Source organism: Lissotriton vulgaris, chromosome 2_1 (assembly GCF_964263255.1).
Source record: "Lissotriton vulgaris chromosome 2_1, aLisVul1.2, whole genome shotgun sequence".
NCBI classification, from domain to species: Eukaryota; Metazoa; Chordata; class Amphibia; order Caudata; family Salamandridae; genus Lissotriton; species Lissotriton vulgaris.
The window spans coordinates 524,538,745-524,561,056 of NC_141687.1; the positions used below are offsets into that span (position 1 = coordinate 524,538,745).

Sequence of the window (22,312 nt, forward strand, 5' to 3'; positions counted from 1 at the left end):
TGCTCATCCAATAGCAATTTTCGCTCAAAGGACCATCGTGGAAGTTCCATTTTGCCATCCATGTCAAAAGCCAATTCTAATACTATAGGGTTATGATCAGAAACCAATTTAGGGTAGATTTGTATTTTGGCTTTGGTTAAAAATACGGATGTAGTAAAGAAGTAATCCAGTCGCACAAATTTTGAGTGGGGGGCTGAGAAGAATGTAAACTCCGAATCATTCGGCCTCTTTACGTGCCACACATCGTAGAGGCCATGATCCATAAGCAGTCTTCGTAGGACCGTGTATACTAACTTCTTTCTGCCCGAATATACAGGATTGGATCCAATATCCAGGCCGGCCCCAATATTAATATTGCACACAGTAACACTGGAGTAATCCATTGTGCCAATTCTAAATTAATAAAGTTAAAGACTTCCGCGTCGTACAGGTTTGGCCCATAAACATTACAAAGTGTAAACCCTTGCTGCCCCACCTTGAATTCAGCAATTACCCAACGACCCCACTTGTCTGCAGCGGTCTTTACACAATCCACCAGTCCCCTTTGTTTAAGTATCGCCACCCCTCTTTTAACTCCAATTGTTAATGAGCTTCTTACACCAAATGTCAACACAGATGTCTCCCAGTTTGTCAGTAAGCTTGACTTGTCGACAGCTTAGACACCATCAGCCATGCGATCTTGTTAAAAGAATAAAAGTGGTGGTCAGATTCTGTGACGAGTCCATCGTTTGGCTGCTATCCTTTCTCGAAGGGTCGGTGATAGGTTCTTTTGCATACACAAGCATTTTGGAAGTAAATCGCCAACACAACACAACACCATCATACACTATATGTTTTTGGACATTGGGTTGTCCTGGCCGGTTTGGTAAGTCATTTGCATAAAACCTGAAGACGGGTTGCCTGAGGCTGCGGTCTAATTCGACGTCGTGTCCTATTCCAACATGAAGGGGGCAGTTTCCGTTGTGTTTAGCTTCACTTACAGCGGATCAACAATTGCACAGATTGTAGGTGACAGTTTCCCGGCCGGGTCAGCAGCTCTGGTACTATCTATCATTTGTTTACTTCAGAGTTTTTGATAAAGTGCTGCTAGACCCTGAAGAGAGACCAAGAACTTTACAACGGGCGGTAACATGGCAAGAACTTGCACGAAATGGAACAGAAATGACACAGTACATATGTGAGCGAAGCACCTGAGAGCCATACACATTGCGTTTGGCGTCAGAATATTAACTCCAGGTTATTTAAAATATATATACATGTGTGGTCATCAGTGACTGAACATATAGAGAGAGCAGTAGTACAATACTAAGGTGAGTACATTATATGCATTTGGAGTAAAAGACAGTTGTGGGAAAGAGTGTGGGTACTGCATGAAGGAAACATGGAAATCACTTGAGAATCACAGCACTCTGACACCTGATGGTTCCTTGTTCATTCATAGGATGCTAACACTGATTATTTGGCAGTTTCTACATCTGCTTTTCCGTTTGTGAGTATGGCAAATGTGAGCTTCACTTTCCTACCACTAGAGGACACTGTAGCATCGCTAACAATCGCTGAGGGCCAGATGAATCAATGGGAAAATGTGTTCGTACATAGAGCCCTGAATGTTTTAAATCCAAGTGGTCTTGCATGAGAATTCTGATTCCTGTATTGGTCAAAAGCCAGCCAAACAGAATACGAATAAGATCATAATGGAAATCTGTATGTATCATGGCAACTTTTACTCTTGGTTCAGATTTGGCAACCTTCGAAATGGCGCCAAATTTTGGATTTGCAGCACAGTTGTAAATAGAATGGTCATATTGATCAGAAAGCTGTATATTTTACAGGCCGTTCTTTAAGAGCAACATACATATATGCACTATTCGGGCACATATCTCTCAGTTTTTGATAACAATGTATGGGTCGATCTGATGTCTGAGAATCAGATAAACACAGACGTCTCACAGCAGCCAAACAATTCTATACCAAACCAGAGGCGGTCCAGTGTGCACGTTTCACAGGTAGAGCAAAGGGACCGTCCAATGATGTGGCACTCAGTTACAGAAATGAGAGCCAATTAAACTGTCGACTGTCATTGGAGTTTGGCAGAGAGGGAGGGTCAACACAAATTGGCAGGCGCCTGCCCGCTAACAATGCAGGGGCATATTATCAAGAACAGCGTTAAAATTATCGCCGCTTTAGCGGCAGAAAAGTGCAGCTAAAGCGGCGATAATGGGCTTGATAATATACCCTTGAGAATTCCAATAGAAGCCCATGTTGACACCAGAACATGGGCTTCTATGGGAATTCACAAAGGCATATTATCAAGCCCATTATCGCCGCTTTAATTTTAACACTGTTTCTTGATAATATGCCCCGCAGTTACCTGATGTGGCACCAAATACCTGAGTCCGAAATATCGTCTGACAGATATTGTGTCCAAAATATTGTTATCAATATAATGCCTCATTGGAATTAATAATAGAAAATCTACAGTTAATTGAACAATATTTTTGTAAATGATCTCTAGACACAATATTTGTCAGATGATAATTCGTACTAGGATATTCTTACAGACAACAATTCCCACTCTTCTAAACAATTAGGTTTCCAAAGATTGGGCCTCGGCTGGCTCTGCCATCATAAATCAGTGACAGGGAAACCCATCTTCCACAGGACCACTGGGCCAATCCATCAGAAGACTCCTGATATTAACAGATGGACCTTTTGACAAATACCTTTCCTAACTGGGACCGCAATGCATGGAGGACTTGGAAAGGGAAAAGGTCACTGGGCCCCATGGGCAGGGAGAAAATGCCCAACGCCTCGTGACAAATGATTTTTTTTCTGTTTCAGAAACAAATCCCTCAGGGGTCTCCAAACCGGTCCTGGAGGGCCGGATCCATGCCAGATTTCGGCTTAATTTGTGTATTTTAAAAAAAAAACATTTTTGACCCTGTGGCAGCACATTCGCCAAAATGATCCACAGAGAGTGTGCTAGCGGGCTGTCATGCCGCCCGCCTCTTATTTCTCTACAGTGTTTGGAGCCCATTGGAGAAAGGGAGGGGGGGGGAAGAAAAGCACCGACCCGAGACTCAATGTAAGTGTGATAAAGGTCGCTTTATTGGAAGCAGGTGCATCCTACACAAACATCCTTGGCCTGCGCCGCACAATCTAAACCTCATAAATATGTAATTTCCTGACTCACCCCACCCCCTCCCCTAACTGATTCCCACAATCCACAAACAGTAACAATTAGCATAACGTCAATTTGCCTCTCCACCTAGCTAAATACTTTATTGTGCTTGTCCAACCCCCGATAATCCAAACAGTTCTCCTACTCTTCCCCCATATATTAGGAAGAACCGCCCCTACATGCAGAATGCACCCCACACCTGCTCCAGCGACATGCGAAATCCCCCCACCCAATCCTAAAACCCCCTTTTTGCACCAGCCTCCAACAAAACACTGCCCAAAATCCCCGTCCTCCCCAAACTCCCCCGCAAAGGAACTCCCCCGTAAGGAGCAATGCCTGCCCTTGGGCACCCCCCCCGTAACATGGCCCAGGGAGGGAGGGAGGGGAAAAAATGTCCATCCGCCACCCCCCGCCCGGTGGCCGAGACACCACACTTAAAATGGTGTCTCTGCCGCGTGACCGGCCGGTTACCAAAGCCCATCCCAAAAGACGCCCAACCAAGCCCCGCCCCCCAGCCCAAAAGCTACCAAAACACCCAAACCCGTCCCCGGGCGGCGCCATCTCTACACCCCCCCTTTCCCCGGCCCCCAAATTCCCCCGGGCGGGGCAGGCCTCCCTTTGGTCGGCCGCCCCCCCCAGGACCCCATTGGGGCCCATTGGAGAAAGGGAGGGGGGGGGGGGGGGGGGGGGAGAAAAGCACCGACCCGAGACTCAATGTAAGTGTGATAAAGGCCGCTTTATTGGAAGCAGGTGCATCCTACACAAACATCCTTGGCCTGCGCCGCAAAATCTAAACCTCATAAATATGTAATTTCCTGACTCACCCCCACCCCCAACTGATTCCCACAATCCACAAACAGTAACAATTAGCATAACGTCAATTTCCCTCTCCACCTGGCTAAATACTTTATTGTGCTTGACCTACCCCCCGACAATCCAAACAGTTCTCCTACTCTTCCCCCATATATTAGGAAGAACCGCCACTCGAGGGACGTGCTAACGGTCCTCGACCCCCCCCAGGACTCCCCCTCCCTTAACCCGGGACGTGCCACATGACCCAGTCGGCAGGACCACCCCCTAACTATATGGCGTGCCGCGGACCTCCCTCAAGCCCAGTGCTGTCAGGTCCATGCCTTCGAGCCGCCGGCAGGTCCTCCCCCCTAACCATAGGGCCATGCCCTCCATCCCAATGTATAGGGCCATGCCCTCTGTCACCACATATAGGGCCATGCCCTCCACCACCACGTATAGGGCCATGCCCTCCGCCACCACGTATAGGGCCATGCCCTCCGTCACCAATGTATAGGGACATGCCCTCGGTCACCAATGTATAGGGCCATGCCCTCCGTCACCAAGGTATAGGGCCATGCCCTCCGTCACCAACGTATAGGGCCATGCCCTCCGTCACCGACATATAGGGCCATGCCCTCTGTACCCAATGTATAGGGCCATGCCCTCCGACACCAATGCATAGGGCCATGCCCTCCGTCACCAATGCATAGGGCCATGCCCTCCGTCACCAATGCAGAGGGCCATGCCCTCCGTCCCCAATGTACAGGGCCATGCCCCCGCACAAAGCAGAGGGCCCTGCCCTCGTCACCAACGCATCAGGCCATGCCCTCGATTACCAATGCATAGGGCCATGCCCTCCGTCACCAATGCATAGGGCCATGCCCTCCGTCACCAATGCATAGGGCCATGCCCTCAGTCACCCATGCATAGGGCCATGCCCTCAGTCACTAAATGTATAGGGCCATGCCCTCAGTCAACGTCACCCCCGGGGCGTGCTTCCAGGCCGCGGAATCGAGCTCCCTACGACGCATGCCGCACTGAACCGGGGCCGTGCCCCCTCTCTGGCGGCCAGGGCCCCCCCCCCTGTCAACACAAGGCCTGAGAAGCCGCCCAGCGCCTGCAGGCAGTCCGCCGAAGCCGGCCGTCCCACCAGAGAGAAGCCCTCCGGATGGTGTGTCCCACAAACGAGCCCGTCCACCACGAAGAAACCCCTGCTGCAGTGCCCCCAACCCCCCCGTCACCTCCCATACCCCGCAGCCCCCGACATGGCTGCGGCACCGTTCCGCGTCAGACCCCCCTGCGCGTTGCGACCCCCCTGTCCTCCGGCGGGCGTGCTCCCTGACCATGGAGTCGAGCTCACTACGGAGAATGACCACACCGACATGGGACCGTGCGTCCTCTCTGGCGCCCAGGAAGAAGTCCTCCACACAGTGCGTCACCCCCAGAGCCTGTCCGCCAGGAAAAAGCCCACTGCAAAGAACGTACCTCTCACCCACGCACGACTTGAAATGCCCGCGGCCTAACCGAGGCGCTGTCCCTGTTCACGCCTATAACGCCCGTACCGCCCGCTCGAGCCCCCTCAAACCTGCACCTAGGCCGACACCCCAAAAAGTAGCCAGCACCTAAAAACGCCCCATGTTCACCATAACCGCAAGAAAAGGATCCAGTACGCTCCGCAAAAAACCCCCTACCCTGCGAGACGTGTAGACTCCACCCCCTTCCGAACCCCCGGTTAGCGACAAAGCGGCACCGGAGCCCGAATGAGGCCCGAACGACTCCCCTATCAATGCCCCCTTTGTCCCACATACAACTCCAGCCCCCCCCTCCCCCCTCAGACCTTCACCCAGGCCGCTCCAGGCAACGTGTAGTCCTCCAAGACGCCATAGCCCGCCCAGACACTCTAGACAATCCACCGCTGCACTTGGCTCCCCCTTATCCATACCAATATGTGCTCAGCTTAACTGGTATTTTGCTGCTTCTGTTATTGCCTCCCCTTATATTATACAAGTCACACTACACCCACAACCAGCCCTGACTATTGGCTTTGCCAAAGGTTGTTAGTTGGATAAGATAAATATACTACATACCTACATACATAACACCATAGCTTCGTTGTATATACTATTGAAAACGCTTTGGTTCCTGTGCGAGTGGTTGTGGCGTAATGGCTAGAGAGCTACTAACTCTGAGGACCAGGAAGCAGGTTTGAGTCTCAGCATCAGCTCAAGGTACAGTGTGTCTGAGCGAATCAATTAATCGCCAGTGCCTACCAAATCAATGAATAAGTCTTTGTAGACGCTCAGGGAAAGCACTTCGCGTTTTACATATATAACTGCAAACAATAAAAGGTATGTCAAAACCGTGTACTGTTGCAGAGGTAAGATTTCTTTCCGTTCCGAGAGCTAGGCCGAAAATGTTGAGCCCGGCAGGGACCCGTCTCGGTACCTGCCTTCAAGAATTGTCAGTGTTGGGCACCGGCAGGACCCGGCCCACTAAAGCCGTGGGGGCACGTTGACAACTGTGTGTTCATCAGCCTGAGGCAACTATACACTTTTGCACAGGAAGCAAAGGTGGACGCTGGGGATAAGACTGCTTATTGCCACTGCGGCGACCTGTCGTCACCTCCCACCAAACTTCTCGTAATACTATCGTGCCCCCGACGGAGGCAAATTTAAATGGAATGGGCAGGAAGCCATGCAGTATCCAGAGCCGGGGGTGCACCACATTCTGCGATTGTAGGGGGGGGCGCATTTTATACTCAGCCTCTGGCCTAAATATCATAAAATACTTGTGGCGGGCACAAAACAAGTTCTCTCTGGTCATGTTGCGGGAGCTTAGGGTTTGCACATCTGAAGGCCTATTGCACTCTTTCCGCCTTTTACCGCCAGAAGGGTTTCTAAAAGTGATCCATCTGTTGGAAGGAGGGCTCACCATCTGGATAACGGTAGGTCAAACCTAGTGCATTCCTGGATTAGAGTACTGATGACCAACGAATAGTCTGGCCAAAGGCCCATTGATCCGTTGGAAAATCATGTGTAATAATGTTCATGTTGTCAGTCGTTTGTATGCCATACAATACCAGTGCATATTGGATGGTTCCCCTTGTTTATAAGATAATTGGTCATAGACACACTTCCTGGGTCCATGTTACCAAAGGCAGAAGCATAACGCACGTTTTGCGAATGAGTAAAATTGTCACAAGCTCGTAGCCATGAAATGTGCAGCCTAACGTGAGCCAGTAATAACTGCCCCCCATTTCCAATGAATAATAAAATAAAATGTGGGCACTGTTTGTATCCGAGCACCACGCTGTTCTATCCCACGTACCGAGAGTGCAAACATCGTTTCTACTGAGAACCAATGAATAGTTTGTGGGTCCTTAAACCCGCTCTGCGCATTTCCCTCCTTCCACCCTGACGCATCATACACAGGCCACCTCGCAGTTATAAGAAGCTGGGACAAGCAGCTTTGGAGACAATTACCATGAATAAATATCCCTGCAGGTTTAAAGAAAGCTGAAATACCAATCCCTGTAATATAGATGCATTTGAACTTTCCCTTTGCTCAGCTTCTCGACTGTGAGACTCGGTTGGGGAATTTCAGGGTAGCGGGTCTTGTCGTAGCACTCTGGCGGGATTGTGCCAGAATTCCGCTAAAGTGCTCACAAGTGTCATTTCCATATTTAACCAATTTCAGTGTTAAATTAGCTCCCTGTGAGAAATGCGAGGTCATGCCGAGCTAAGCTGTCGGAGCAGACTAGCGTTTCCTTTCCGGGCTCTCGAGACAATTAAGAAGGAATAGTGGAGGTTGTGGAGAGCGTGGTTACGCACAGCTCCGTCACCCCTAATATTTCCAATAACGGGTGACGTGGTACTGCTGGCCCAGCCTGCAGAGCCCCCCACTGCTGAGTCTGTCATGAAACGCTTCATATCTACATTGCTTTCAGAAAGCACTCGAATCTTAGGAGTGACCGCAATAAAATCGCCTTCACTGTATCATTGTAGGTGTATTACTACCTCATGTCGTAAGCATGTCTTGCAAATGAGCGATGGTGCAGGCTTTCTCTTGGAAAACCATACTCAATATTTGACTGATATCCGGCTGAAATCCAATTTCCTGTCACAATAATAGTTACTATAGACGTGAGCTAACCCCTTACACGAAGAGACTCTCCTTGAATGAAGTACTGTGCCGACCGGAATTCATTTTAACAGCGTTCACAGGTACCGTAGCGCCCCTTCCCCCCGTCTCTTCCCGCCCCCCCAACCCCCTACACCACCAATTATATTCTTGTGGACATCCTTTATTTGAGTAATATATTCATCCTACGGTGAAACACTTCACAACAACGTCCATACCCCCAGCGTGCACTACTAAAAATTACCACCCCCCAAGAAGCACATCAGTCTTTACTCCTCTGCCCCAAAATAAACCCCGGCCGCCGTAGGGACCCTTCGGGTAGGGACAGCTGGGACTCACCTAGTCCCACGTGGGAGCCTGACCGCCCGCACCAGGCGGAACAGGCCCATCCGCTCGGCCGCGTGGAGCCGCATGCTGCTCTCCCGAGCTCCTCCTACCTCCAGCGATGTGTCCAGCATACCTTCTGCCGCGGCCCGTCCCTGCACCAGCGAGTGTCCAGCCTGCCGGGAAAATCTGGCTTCACCCAAGCCCGCAATGTCCCCTTGCGCTAAACACATTCAGTAAGTCCATTCTTGCGCAGGCTCTCCACTCGTGCCGTTTGAGACGATGGATGATTTGAAGAACAAATGTCCATGAGAAAAAATGTCCATCCGCCACCCCCCGCCCGGCGGCCGAGACACCACACTGAAAATGGTGTCTCTGCCACGTGACCGGCCGGTTACCAAAGCCCAGCCCAAAAGAAGCCCAACCAAGCCCCGCCCCCAGCCCAAAAGCTACCAAAACACCCAAACCCGTCCCCGGGCGGCGCTATCTCTACCCCCCTCCTTTCCCGGCCCCCAAATTCCCCCAGGCGGGGTAGGCCTCCCTTTGGTCGGCCGCCCCCCCCAGGACCCCATTCTGATACTTCCTCAGACATCAAATAAAATAAATACATATTACTATGAAAATATACTTTTAAAGTAAAAGAGTAACAACTTACTTGGATCTTCACAGGTAATCTGACAGTCTTCAATGGTCTTGAAATTGTTTGCATTTCCAAGGCATCCTCCGTACTTAAACATTTCACATTTCTTTGACACTTTGTTATAGAAATAACGAGTGATTAATCCTCTGCATATTCCAGGATCGTCTTCCAAGAAGCAGAATGATGGTGTTTCTAGGATTTAACAAATTAATAGTAATTGTATGTGTCGAAGAAAAAATACAATGACACATGGCACAGGCAGACTGATATACCCACCACAGTGAAGGCCATGAAGTCTCCTCCCTGAACCCGCCCTAACAAAACGATTTGTCACCTGTCACTCATGACAAAACTGGGCAGGATTCACAGTGAATGAGAATATTATAAAAAGCAAGTATGTCAAAATATGCACGATTCACTTACATGCACAAGCAGAAAATGAACTCACCCATTCTTTGCAAGGTGTTCAGTAAGTGAGCAAGAAATACCTCACAAATTCAAGAAAGAAACCATAGCTGAAAATTCCCAAAATGTGATTATATGATGTCCTCGAAAATTTGTTCCATTTGAAATTAAAAGTCAGGTGTAACTGCAATTGAGAATTCAATTCAAAGTGTGATCAAACGGCAAATCACCTGGATTTGTGCTAATCTGAGGACTAATACAATGGGAAGGGAATTAACATTTCCAAAGGTGAGTGGATCTACTGGCTGACTCACATTTTTTCACTGAAAATCTTACGATGGTGATGATGATGAAGCAGATGATGATGAATAGTGTATATAGCTTGAATTGTTACCCCAAGGGTTATCCAGGCACTAGTGAGATGCATCCATGTATTGCACTTATTAATATGCCTTGAGGACAACAGATTGTCCTCAAGGCATATTATGATTATCAATCAGGCGGCAAAAGCAAGCTCAGCGATTTCCTTTCTGTTAACTCTAAAGGGACACTTGCCATGCTCACTCCAAGTGCAACCTCTAGAGCCAACTCTCTGGGATTGAGCTCAATCATGTCTAGACACCCTTCCAGACAAAGCATTGCCCACTGGTCGTACACCTTCAGGGTCATAACCCCCCCTCTATGAAAACATGTTAGGTTAGTTGAATCCCAACCAAAACTAGTTTACACAGAGTCCTACTCTCAGGTTAGACAATTTTTTGTTTGGAGTTCGCATCTCTGTGGAAACGTGTAATATTTTGAATTAGCATAAGCAACAGCCATTTTGGCTGTGACTTCCGTTTCGTTTCCTTCGTCCTCTGCTGTTCGTCTTTTCTCCCTGCTTGTGTCATCTATTTTAGTTGACCTCTTTTGACATGGCTCAGCAATGTACGTGCTGGGGGTTTGTAGCTGCCGGTGCACCTGGTTTTAGAGGCTATCTATTGATTGTTTACTGCTGTCAAAGGCATTCCTGCTCCCCCTTCCTATTAGCTGACCAAGTGGTCATCCATCTGCCCTTGTGTGCCGATTGGTATTCCTGTGTTTAAACTTGCTCTTTCCATTTTTGTCCATATGCTTACATTGCAACAAAATTGTATATAAGGACGATGGTTTGTGAGTTCAGGGTACCTCCTGCTGTAATGCTTGAGAGTATTGTGTGGACGTGGTCCCGCTCATGAGTGATTAATAACCTTGTTGTTTTACTTCAGCTTCAGTGCCGATCTCTCTTTAGTTAGTCTTTGGACCCGTGAACAAGAGGGTGACCCTCCACAACTGTGCTCACTTTTGGGTACATTTCCACATCTCGGCCATCCAAATGCCACTATGCAACACATTGACCCAATATCCAATGGGCCTAAAGGCTTGTCCTTCAGCAATTTCCTTTAGTTATGGGACTTCCTCAAAGGAATGGGTCACAGTTGTATTCTCAATTCAATAGACAGAGGTATGGTTAGGAATGAAACATTTACAAAAATAGGGCTCCCAGTCCTCGGCTCTGATTTCATATGCTTGACGGTGCTGTTAATCTCCTTTCTGAATTCCAGCCACAGAGGCAGGTTTGAAAGTCTTCTTATCTCCAGATGTTGTTCAGATATGTCCAAGACAAGCCCACCCACCTATGATGCTACCTCCTTCCGTAAGACTATCCTGCTCACGACTCACTGTCAAAATAGCTGTTATTGTGTTTGATGTAAGTATTCATTACCATCATCATGCTTTGCAATGGGAAGTCATCAGGTTTCACTAATCCGTCCCTCCATATATTCTGAAAAGCTACATCACTAGAGTTTGTCTAGATTTGTTGCAGCTAGGTCCCAAGCCACAGAATGACACACTCTTCTGCGTGCCATATTCTAGCTAACATGCACTTTTCAAGTGACTGGAGATGATGTATGACATAAAACATCAACAGGAATAACATGACTACTAATAAAAAGGTAAAGAGCTTCATATTCTAAACTTGACTGCCATTGGTCCATCACTTCATGATGTTCCACTTAGGCACATTTTAGAAGTCATTTTTGCATTGGACTTTGTAAAGACTGGCCCTGGTGGAGCTAATCTACATAATGTGTGGCTCCTGTGCTCACGCACCCTAGGATGCTGGCACTGTAGATTGATGCAATTACTCACCATTCAAACCTACAAGAACTTGTCAAGGACGTCACAACCAACATTCAAGGCCATTGTTGAAGTAGCGCAGGTAATATAGTGGCCATAGCAGGTGTGAACGTGTATGGTGGCCATGAGATTCGGCTCCTCTCTTATCCTGCCCTATTCAGGATATCAGTTTTGGCAGCTACCGATGGATATATCCATATTTAGAACTTATAATAAACCAATCTCCAGCAGATTGATAAATGAAAGGCTTAGAGGTGCTGTATGCTAACCCTATGCATTACCCCACCCAAATTTAAAGCTTAGAGTCAGAGGTTATGTTTGGCATGCCCTGGTAGCACACCCCAGTCTAAGCTGGAGATCCAGATCTTAAAATTATTTGTAAATCTATACATTTTTGGAACCTGTTCTACACTACCGTCGGAGCAGCAAGAATTCATACATGTTCATATCCTGCGTCCCTTGGTAATGTATGTTCCACCAGTTTGGGAACACCTCCCCAGAGCATCTTTATATGTTGTTTGCAGATTTTAAGTCATGGCGTTCATGTAATATTCCCCAGCAAAGAAATTCAGACTCTGAAGACTCCTGCTGACGTGGGAAAACAAGCGGCGCTGACCATTGGCTCTGCCAGCGTCATCTCAGTGCTGGCTCTCCAGAATATTAAGGGAGAGCAGGGAGGGTTGGCAAAGGTGGGTGCCATAAGCCAGGTTTTTTTTACAATTTGTTTTTGGCCAAGACGAAGAAGGTATATGCACAGGGTACTGAGCGGTGGGTGGTAGGATGCCAGTGTTTTGCATATATTTGGAAGAGGGGGTTGACGGGATGGGTTGACGGGAAGGTGATGTGACTGCAAGATGGGGCACCAGGTCAGGATTTTAAAAATGTTTTTTTTAATGATTTTTATTTTGAACAAGAGAGCTTCATTTACAAATGATACTTAAAGTATCTTATACTCTCCAAAAAGAAAAAACACCTTAGAGGTACATCACTGAACATATATAAGCATTCTTGAAATAATGACACAACTAAGAGAGGGAAAAAAAAATATTATAAGCTTAAGACAGGCATCTAATTACTGCGTACTAGAGGCACCCCTTCAAATTACATATTACACACTCCCCCATTCTAGTCTTTTAATCTTATGTATCTAGTGTCAAGTACCTCCATATAGCCTTAATTTTATCAGGGAGAGAGTTCCTCTTGCCCTAGCTAGGGCTTTCTCCATTTTATAAGTTTCCCTTACTGTAGCCCACCATTCGCCTAAAAGGGGGATGTAGGAGAGACCCAGACACTAGCCATAGTTAATCGGGCTGCCACTCCTAAAATTTAGATAAAACGCGTTAGTCCCTGGCTCTCTTCTTTGTATCCCAACATAATATCAATGACTGTAGGGGGAGGATCTATTCCTAGTACTTGCCTCATCACCTAACTAAGGTTTAATATGGTGGCGGTGTCTAATAGACACCGCCAGCCATATTATGATGGGCTTGTGTAGATGCCTTTCCTCGGTGATGCCGCCACGGAAAGTCATGCGGTCTTCACTCTGGGGGCTCCCCGGCGGGCCCCCAGAGTGAAGGAGAGGTGGGGGCTGCACACAGGGGGGTACCTGTGGTACCCCCCTTCATTTGCATAAACAAAGCGGTAGGCACCACGCGGTGCCTGCCGCTTTGTTTATGCAAATGCTTTAATGCATTTATAGCATAGTGGCTGGCGGTGCTCCCTGCACCGCCCGCCACAATGCTATAAATGCAGGATGTGCCCGCCACTGTGGAAATCCTTGTTGTAGTTCCAGGCTGACGGAATGAACTGAACTGTAAATAGTTCAGAGTGCTTGAATAATAATTGTAGGCGTAATATTAATCCCCAAAGCCTTGCTCCATCGTGCAGCAAGCCTTTCACAACCATTCTGTCTAAAATTACTGATATATTGATACATAATTCTAATGACTGATTTTGTCTTCTCCGTATGCAAGCAATCCCATATCTCTGAGCTAGATACTGTCGTTAGGGCTAGGTGTTTCAAGAAGTAATCCCAGATCTGAAGATACTTAAAAAACATTTGACCAGGTAAAATGTAGTGAAGCTGCAGGTTCTCGAATGTAATAAAATCATTGTGATCATACGGATTCCCCAGACATTGAATCCCATACCTGGCCCAGTGCTTACTGAGAGTATCTTGGAATACCTCTGGTAGTATGGGATTGCCCCATAGAGGAAGCTTATCAAGAAAGAACTACACTATACATCTAACACACATTGCTCGCCATATATATATACTATCTCTGATGGTCATGAACCTAACCTTTTTGAAGTAATTTGGGTCATTAGTTTTATATAAAAACATTTGGCTGTCGGTTCCCAAGACTAAGCGGTGACAGAAATTTGGGTATTTGGCATCTAAGAGACTACGGATACGCCTTGCAAATGCTGCCCAAAAATATATTTTTAAATCCGGAAAGTCGAGCCCTCCCTGATTATATGGGAGCTTCAATAAATCTATTGCCCGTCGGGCTTTTTTATACCCCCAAATAAAACTACCTAGCAGCCCCTCAAGTTTCCATAAAAAAGGAGTTAGAGACCCGTAGGCGAATGAATCGAAATAAGTATAAGAACTTTGGGAGTACCTTCATTTTTATAATATTACACCTCCCTGCTATACGTATTGGAAGTTTATGCCAATTTTTTTTGTCACTTCATTGTGTCTTTCAACAGGGGTTCATAATTCAAAGTAAGTATCTGTTCAATCTGTGCCGAAATGCAGCCCCCTAAATACGTGGTTATCGAGCAGACACCCGCTATCGATCTTTCAGGCCCAAAGTTAAACAGCACTTGTGTTTTTTTAACATTTAGTTTATAACCTGAAAGATTACTGAATTTACTTGTTTCATCCTCAATTAAACTTATTGCCTTTGCTTGATCGGTAGTAAAGACGGCAATGTCATCCGCATAGGCAGTTACCTTAAATTGAGTTATTCCCGATATTAGCAGGGTCATTTGTAGATTGGATTACAATGCTCGAATGAATGGCACAATGTACAGAGGAAACAGCAGGGGAGAAAGAGGACATCCCTGCCTAGTATCTCTTACAATTGGGAATGGTAATGATTGTGGCCTGTATATAGTAGTTTTGCTTGAGATTTATCATACAAAGTTTGAACCCTTTGTCTAAATCGCCCTCTGAATCCAAATGCTGCAAGTGTAGCCCACAAAAAGTCCCAATCCACCCTGTCGAAAGCCTTTTAGGCGTATAAAAGGACCATGCCAAGATTTATTGCCAACTTTCTAGCCAGATTAAAGGCCCCTTTAAAAATGTTTTAATGGGGAAGCAGTGCTTTACATGGGCAGGGACTGTCCTGTACTGAGTACGTGGCGGTCTTTAATTTGAAAAGGATAGTGCCTGCACTGTTGCAATACATTAAACGGGTTAGTACCAGCACTTCCCAGGAGCAAACAAGGACTATAAAAATAGAGTCAGAAAAGGGGGTGGTGATGGACAAAGTATCTGAATTAAACAGAACACTCGTACCCAGTCAACAGATCAGGGCTTGATCCATCACCGTTTTTTAGCTCACTGCATCATCCCAGCTCAGAACCTGGCTATATGCAAATTAGTCTGTCCCTTGCCCAGTGCATCATGGGAACAGGGCAGACCAAACTACCAAGCCAATTCTTATACTGGAAAGGAAACAAGCTTCCGGGGACCGGTTTCTGGCATTACAGCCGTCTTCGGCCTGGCTTGCTTGAATCCTGATGGTGCAGTGAGCAAGGGACTCACATCTGAGTATACCCTTTCACGCTTATGGTGGACAAACCGATTCAGAAAATGGGGTGGTGATGGACAGAGTATCTGGATTAAACAGAACACTCGTACCCAGTCAACAGATCAGGGCTTGATCCATCACCGTTTTTTTAGCTCACTGCACCATCCCAGCTCAGAACCTGGCTACATGCAAATTAGTCTGTCCCTGGCCCAGTGCATCATGGGAACAGGGCAGACCAAACTACCAAGCCAATTCTTATACTGGAAAGGAAACAAGCTTCCGGGGACCGCACTTCTATATTTCCAAACAATGTGGGGAAGGGTAAATGTAGACAGTGGATGGGTAAGTGGCAGGTGCCACGTATAATTTTACCTTTGGCAAGAGAGGCTTATTATATACAGCTCTTCCATTACTTCATGATTTAGGGGCCATACATAATGGGTAAAAAGTAAAACATTAGGATATGTGTCAACTCTAGGATCTGACTCTTATAGTCTATTGGATGCCAGTTACAATCCCTTGGGAAAATCATTCCCCTTATTAACTGTAACCGATTTATAATGATACATGTACAGATAGGCACTTGTAGGGATAAGCACCACACACACATGTGCACACACAGCACTGAACATACCAAAGTTCAGCTCAGATTTCTAAAAATACTCTTGCTGTTCAAGATGTGGATGTATTAATAAATCACTAACAAATAAATGTATTAATAAATCAATAATGTTTGAAATCCAAATATAGGTCGTGAGATATTTTATAAACAGTTTTTATATTAATTATTGACAGACATGCTGTATATTTCCAGATCCTCATGTAGATAACTGTTAAAACCTGCATATAGGTATTTTATGACATCCAAGTAATATTACAAAATGTAAGTGTGAATATTATGTCATTAACAACAAATAACTGTATAATTACTGTCACTGGCACTTGTCATTGATATATACATCAATGCAATTTGAATGGAAAAATGGCAATCTGAGAAGATTTGCTGTTGACCTATCACCTACTCACTTGCTGTATGAATGCTACCAAGGACAGTCAATGTGTCAATGAATAAGAAGACTATTAACCAATTGGTCAAGATTATTACAGAGTATATGTGAACATTTAAAAATATTTAGTATACGTTTTTCTGCGTTATACATATGATATCTTTTTAATACGGTGATATCCCTCATTGATATCTGCCACAACGACATGCATGCAATGTAGATTATGCATGCTCCCCGTGCTGAATTGGGAGACAGAGCAACATCCTTGACATGGATGCAGCAATGCTTAGCACACACCTGTTGCCAAAAAGCTTGAGATTAGCCAACAATGACCCATAAAATTATTTTTTCAAATTTCTACCCTGGGTCCAAGGGCCCGATGTAGGTAGGGCTTTACCGATCGGTATCGGCCGAAAATACCGATTTTTGGCCCTTACCGATCGGTAAACAGCCATCGAGATGTAGGGAACCAAAAACAGAACGAATCGGACAGAAAACCGATTCGGAATGTGTACCGAATGTGAAAGAATCCGATACGTACATACCGAAAATCGGATATGTAACGAATCGGAAAAACACCGATTCGGTTACAAAGACCGAATCGGTCCATGTACCGAATCGTTAGTGAGACCGAATCGGAAAATCACCGATTCGGTCCCACTACCGATTCGTTAGTGACACCGAATCGGAAAATCACCGATTCGGTCCCACTACCGAATCGTTAGTGACACCGAATCGGAAATTCACCGAATCGGTCCTACTACCGATTCGTTAGTGACACCGAATCGGAAATTCACCGATTCGGTCCATGTACCGAATCGGAAAAAATACCGATTCGGACATGATCCGAATCGGAAAACATGCCGATTCGTATGAATCTCCGATCGGGAAATTCCCCGATTCCGACAGTTGGGGAGATGTAGGGAGGCACAGAAACACCGAAATCGGCTCAAAATCGGTAGAATTCACTCGGTATTTACCATGGATTGCAATCAGGTGGTAACCAACTCCAACCCATATAAACAGTCCCAAAATGCATTGCAACTTGCAGGATGGCAGCTTTCTATGTCATTGCGAGGCGGCTACGGCTACAGCAGGAAGAACTGAGGGAATGGCTGCGAAATGAACAGGTCTACAGACAGAGGATAACCCTGTTCATGCTCACTGAGGCTGAGATCCTACAGAGATACAGGCTGGACTCTGACACCATACTTGAGCTCATCAGGGACCTTAAGCCATACTTGGACCACCACACCCCAAGGGCACACGCCATCCCTGCGCACGTCCAGGTGCTATGCAGCCTACACCTGGTAGCGTCTGGCAGCTATCAAAGTGGAGTAGCAGCAGCAGGAGGGGTGAGCCAGAGCAGCCTGTCAAGGTTCTTCCACATATTCCTTGACGCCATGATAGACAGGATGGACCAATACATCTCATTCCCTGCAACCCACGCAGAACTGCTACAAACCAAAGCGGACTTCTACCAGATGGCACACTTTCCCCAAGTCATCGGTTGCATAGATGGCACGCATATTCCGATTTGCCCACCAGCGGACACCGAATACATATACCGCAATCGGAAATCGACACACACCATCAACGTGCAGGTGATCTGCAATGCCAAGTGCACCATCACAGACCTGGTAGCAAAATTTCCAGGGAGTACCCATGACTCCTATATATTCCAACAGAGCGGCATATATGCACGGCTGATGGCTGGCGATTTTGGAGAAGGATACCTCCTAGGTGAGCCACATCATCAGACCCCCATAACACATAGTAGGTAGGTGTAATACATGTATGCATGTGTCTAATGTGACCCCTTTCTCTTCCAGGCGACAGTGCATATGCCCTCCGCTCATTCATACTCACCCCCTACCTCAACCCCTCCACACCCAGCCAAAGGAGGTATAACCGTGCCCACATACGCACCAGGAATGTTGTTGAACGGACCTTTGGCATCTGGAAAAGTAGATTCAGATGCCTGCACAAGAGTGGAGGTGCAAGGCAGTATACCCCCATCACCTGCTGCAAGATCATAGCTGTATGTGCAATGTTACACAACCTTGCGGTCAAGAAGGGCACTGAGGTGGAGTTGTCTGACTACGAGGACTATGACGACGACGAAGCTGTGCCACTGACACAGCCAGCTGGGGTGTGTACGCCATGTGATGGCAGATACAGACGTGAGGAGATCACTGAGAACTATTTCTGACTGAGTACAGATGCAAAGACAGCTAAATGTTGCTTGGAAAATAAACTTTTTAATAGTGATGCACCACAGTTACATCACTGAAGTGCATCAAAAAATGGAGTCTGTCAAAACAAATAAAGTCCAGGGTTCTGGTTTGATCATCCCCCCTTGCCAGCCTATTTTTTGGCCCGCTTTCCAGACCCACTGGGGTGTCCCTCGGCCCCCTCCGAATGGCCTGCAGCATCAGCGGATCGCCTGGTGCTCCTCCTTGGCTCTGATGCAGCGCTGGCCGGGCTGCTGCGGCTGCTGCTGTCTCCAGCATCACCCAGGTCCAGGGCAGGATTGGAGGCGGCGTTTGATATTAACATGGCCTCCATGGCCGTGGTGATCCTGGCCATCCCCCTGGTCAGCTCAGCCGTATGCTGACTCAGCACCGACTCCTGATTTGAGCTACGATGGCACAGCTGTGCGGTCGCCGCTGCAAGGCGGGCCATGGCCCGGTTGAGCACCCGGGCATCCCTCCTGCGCGCAACCTCATGCTCCTCCTGCCTGGCAGAGGAGTGGGTGATGGCAGTGGTCAGCCTGCCCAACCCTGCTGCCACCTCCTTGTTGCTGTCCACAACAGCCTGGAACCCCTTCACCAACTCCCCCATCTGCAGGTTGTGCTGCAGGAGCTGGCGTTGGCAGGCCATGGTGGATCTGGCCTGTTGGCGCTGGATTTTGACCATCTGGCCCTCCAGGCCCAGGAACACACTGCCCTCCCGTGCTGGTGCAGCAGTGGTGGTGGTGGTGGTGGTGGTGGCACGGCGTCTGGCACTGCTGCCTCCGGCCTGCTGAGTGGGCTGGGGTGCCACTGGTGGTGGTGTGGTGCTGGCCGGTCCCGGAGCCCCTGCTCCCAGGACAGGTAGGACGGGTGGCAAGGCCACGGTTGTGGCAGGAGCTGTTGTCGGCGGAATGGTCTGCCTTGTTGGGGAGTTGTATGGTGAAAATTGCAAGGGGGGTGAGCTGGCCAGTACTGGGGAGTGCACTGCCTGGAAATCAATCACCAGGACTCCCTCCATTCCAAGCCCTGGGGTGTCTCCTTCCTCATCCTCATCCTCCTCCTCCTGGCCAGGCTGGCTGGTGCTCGGCCCTGCCACTGCAGTATGTGATGTCGAAGCTCCCTCTGCTGCCACAGTGGTGCCGCCTGATGGTGCCCCTAGGTACAAAGAAGCATTTGTAAACTGATTGCCGATGTATTACAGTCAGTACAATTATGGCATTCCACATGTCCTTGCATCTCCTTACACCGTGTCACACTGTTTCCTGTCTTGTGATTCTGCACTGACATATTTGGCTAACTTCTGCTGACTACATGTACCATGATGCTTGTCTCTTGTATGTTGGTGACAGTACAGTGCTGGTGTTTGCCTATGCATTGTGTCTAATGGGGAGGTGTCTGGTAGGGTGTGTCATGATGCGCATGCTTCTTACCTGTAGCTGTGGCCATCGCAGTGCTGTCCAGGGTCCCGATCCCTACGATGCTCTCCCTCTCGATGGTGCTGGAGACAATTTCCTCCAGCTCGGTGAGGGGTGGCGCCGGGTTCTTGCCTCCTCCGGTGAGTCCAGCCTGCCTTTGGAGGTCGGCCAGCTTCCTCTTCGTGAGGCTGCGGAGGTCATAAAACCTTTTCTTAAGTTCCTCAATGGACCTGGGGGTGACTCCAGCAGCATTGACCTTCTGGGCGATGTCTGCCCACAATCTCCTCTTGGTGCTGTCTGGCACGTTGAGGGACAGCTTGCCAAAGAGCTGGCGGTGCACCCTCACCACCTCCTCAACCAGCACCTGTAGTTCTGTGGTGGTGAATTTGGGCTTCCTCTTTTGGGAGGACTTCTGGCTTCCTGCCTGATCTGCCATATTCTCCTGCTCCTGCTCAGTCTGCAACCTCCTTCTCCCACTGCTGCTAACTGTGTGTTGGGCTCAGGCAGGCTTTCCAGAAACTTCTAGAAACTTCTTAATTGGCTGCACCTGCCAGGGTTGCCACTCCCTGTTTGGGTGGGGGAGGGGGAGCCACCTCATTGGCTGAATCGCCTATTGCCGAGTCTGCTTTTACCGATTCGGTAAAATCCGAATCGGTAAAATCCGATTCGGTATTATCCGATTCGGTAAAAGCCGAATCGGGTCATGCAATGCATTCCTATGGGCTTTTTCGCCATGGGTCTATGATTGCCGATTCGGTTTTTACCGAATCGGCTTTTACCGAATCGGTATTCGCCGAATCGGAAATATCCGATTCGGTGGTAGCCGATTCGGTATTTTCCGATTCGTTGTTGGCCGATTCGGTAATTTCCGATTCGGACCGAGCTGAATCGGAACGTACCGAATCTCATTACCGATGCCGACCGAATCGGTTTTCATTCGGTATTTTTTTCCTACATCTCGTTTTCCGATTTCAGAATACCGATTCGGCCCGCCTCGGTATTTTGAAATCGGAAAATCCCGTTTACCTACATCGGGCCCTTAGTGCCTGTCATGGCAATTCCTAGTATGTACAACACAACTCATGCTGCACCTCACAGTAAACCGTCATTCACAAGATGGGTGCAGTATGGAGTGCTCTGTTAGTTCAATGCATATTGCTCAACAGGCATCAAAAATATTGAATACATCAACGTGTACCCATGTACTATGTGCCATCTGCACTCATGTAGCGTGAATACCTACATAGGCCTGAAGCCTGTCTGATAACCTTTTAAAAATGTTTTCCAATTAGAAAATGAAGGATTCTTGTATGGTAACCATTAGAAAGGGCATTACATATTTTAGACATGTGAACGAAGACCACTAAATATTGCAGTGTTAAACATTATACTTCAAAAATCATGCTCTGTCTCCAGTGATCAAGATTCTTTTGAAAGTGTTTGTTATGTTACATCATGTAGTGCTGTGCAGTCGTATGACAGATTATGGCATGAGCACATCATCATCACTATGACTTCTTAGCAATGCACGTAACAAGAGGAAATGTTTTAGGAAATATAGCATCATGCCCTACTTCATGCAAATGAAATGGAGCTCTGAAACTTACGTCTTTATTCTTCAACATACAACCACACATTGCATGCATTGCATCATAACTTTTATAACCACACTTTAACACCTCACCGCAGATTACGTAGTTTCTGTGTAGAGGCAGCCCAGTACCGCAAAGGTCCTAGCATACACTACATCTCCCCTTTTGTTAAATAAAAAGTACAGACAGCATTAGCATCATAGTTTCTCAATGAGTAATCGAGGTGCTCGCACATTATCGGCCAGATCGGATGTTATGTGACAGTTGAGAGGCACATTGCTCATGTAATGTCAGTTCAGATGCTTGATCTGGACAGGTAGGCGAGGTCATATTGCTCGTGATATCAGGACCTGAGGAACATTGAGATAAGTGTTTTAAAGTGTGATGAGTACCATTGGATGGACTTTCCGGGACGATGAATTGTCACCATGTGTCTTTTTTCACACCACAGCCCTCAAAGGGTCGACATGAGATGAAGTGTCTGTTTTCTGCTTCCTTTTCTGTTTGACCACTACCCAGTCCCCTTTGTCAAAGACTGTTTCCTGGGTGCATCAGCTCTGATCAGCATATGTTTTCATCTTGGACTTTCAAGAAGCATCCGTGGCACAAAACTCATCAATAGATCCGAGGTCTGTTGTGGTAGTTTGGTTCCAAATAGCAA

General features: G+C 47.4%; 1 protein-coding gene across 2 annotated transcripts in view; it reads right to left on the reverse strand.

The window, feature by feature from the left end:
* The window catches only part of TFPI (tissue factor pathway inhibitor), a 249,456-nt gene that overhangs the window by 115,173 nt on the left and 111,971 nt on the right, over positions 1-22,312 (reverse strand). For both annotated transcript variants that reach the window (XM_086955454.1, XM_086955455.1), the window contains exon 5: positions 9,093-9,269. In XM_086955454.1, coding sequence (XP_086811580.1) covers positions 9,093-9,269 — 177 coding nt within the window. The remainder of the gene's footprint in view (positions 1-9,092; positions 9,270-22,312) is intronic.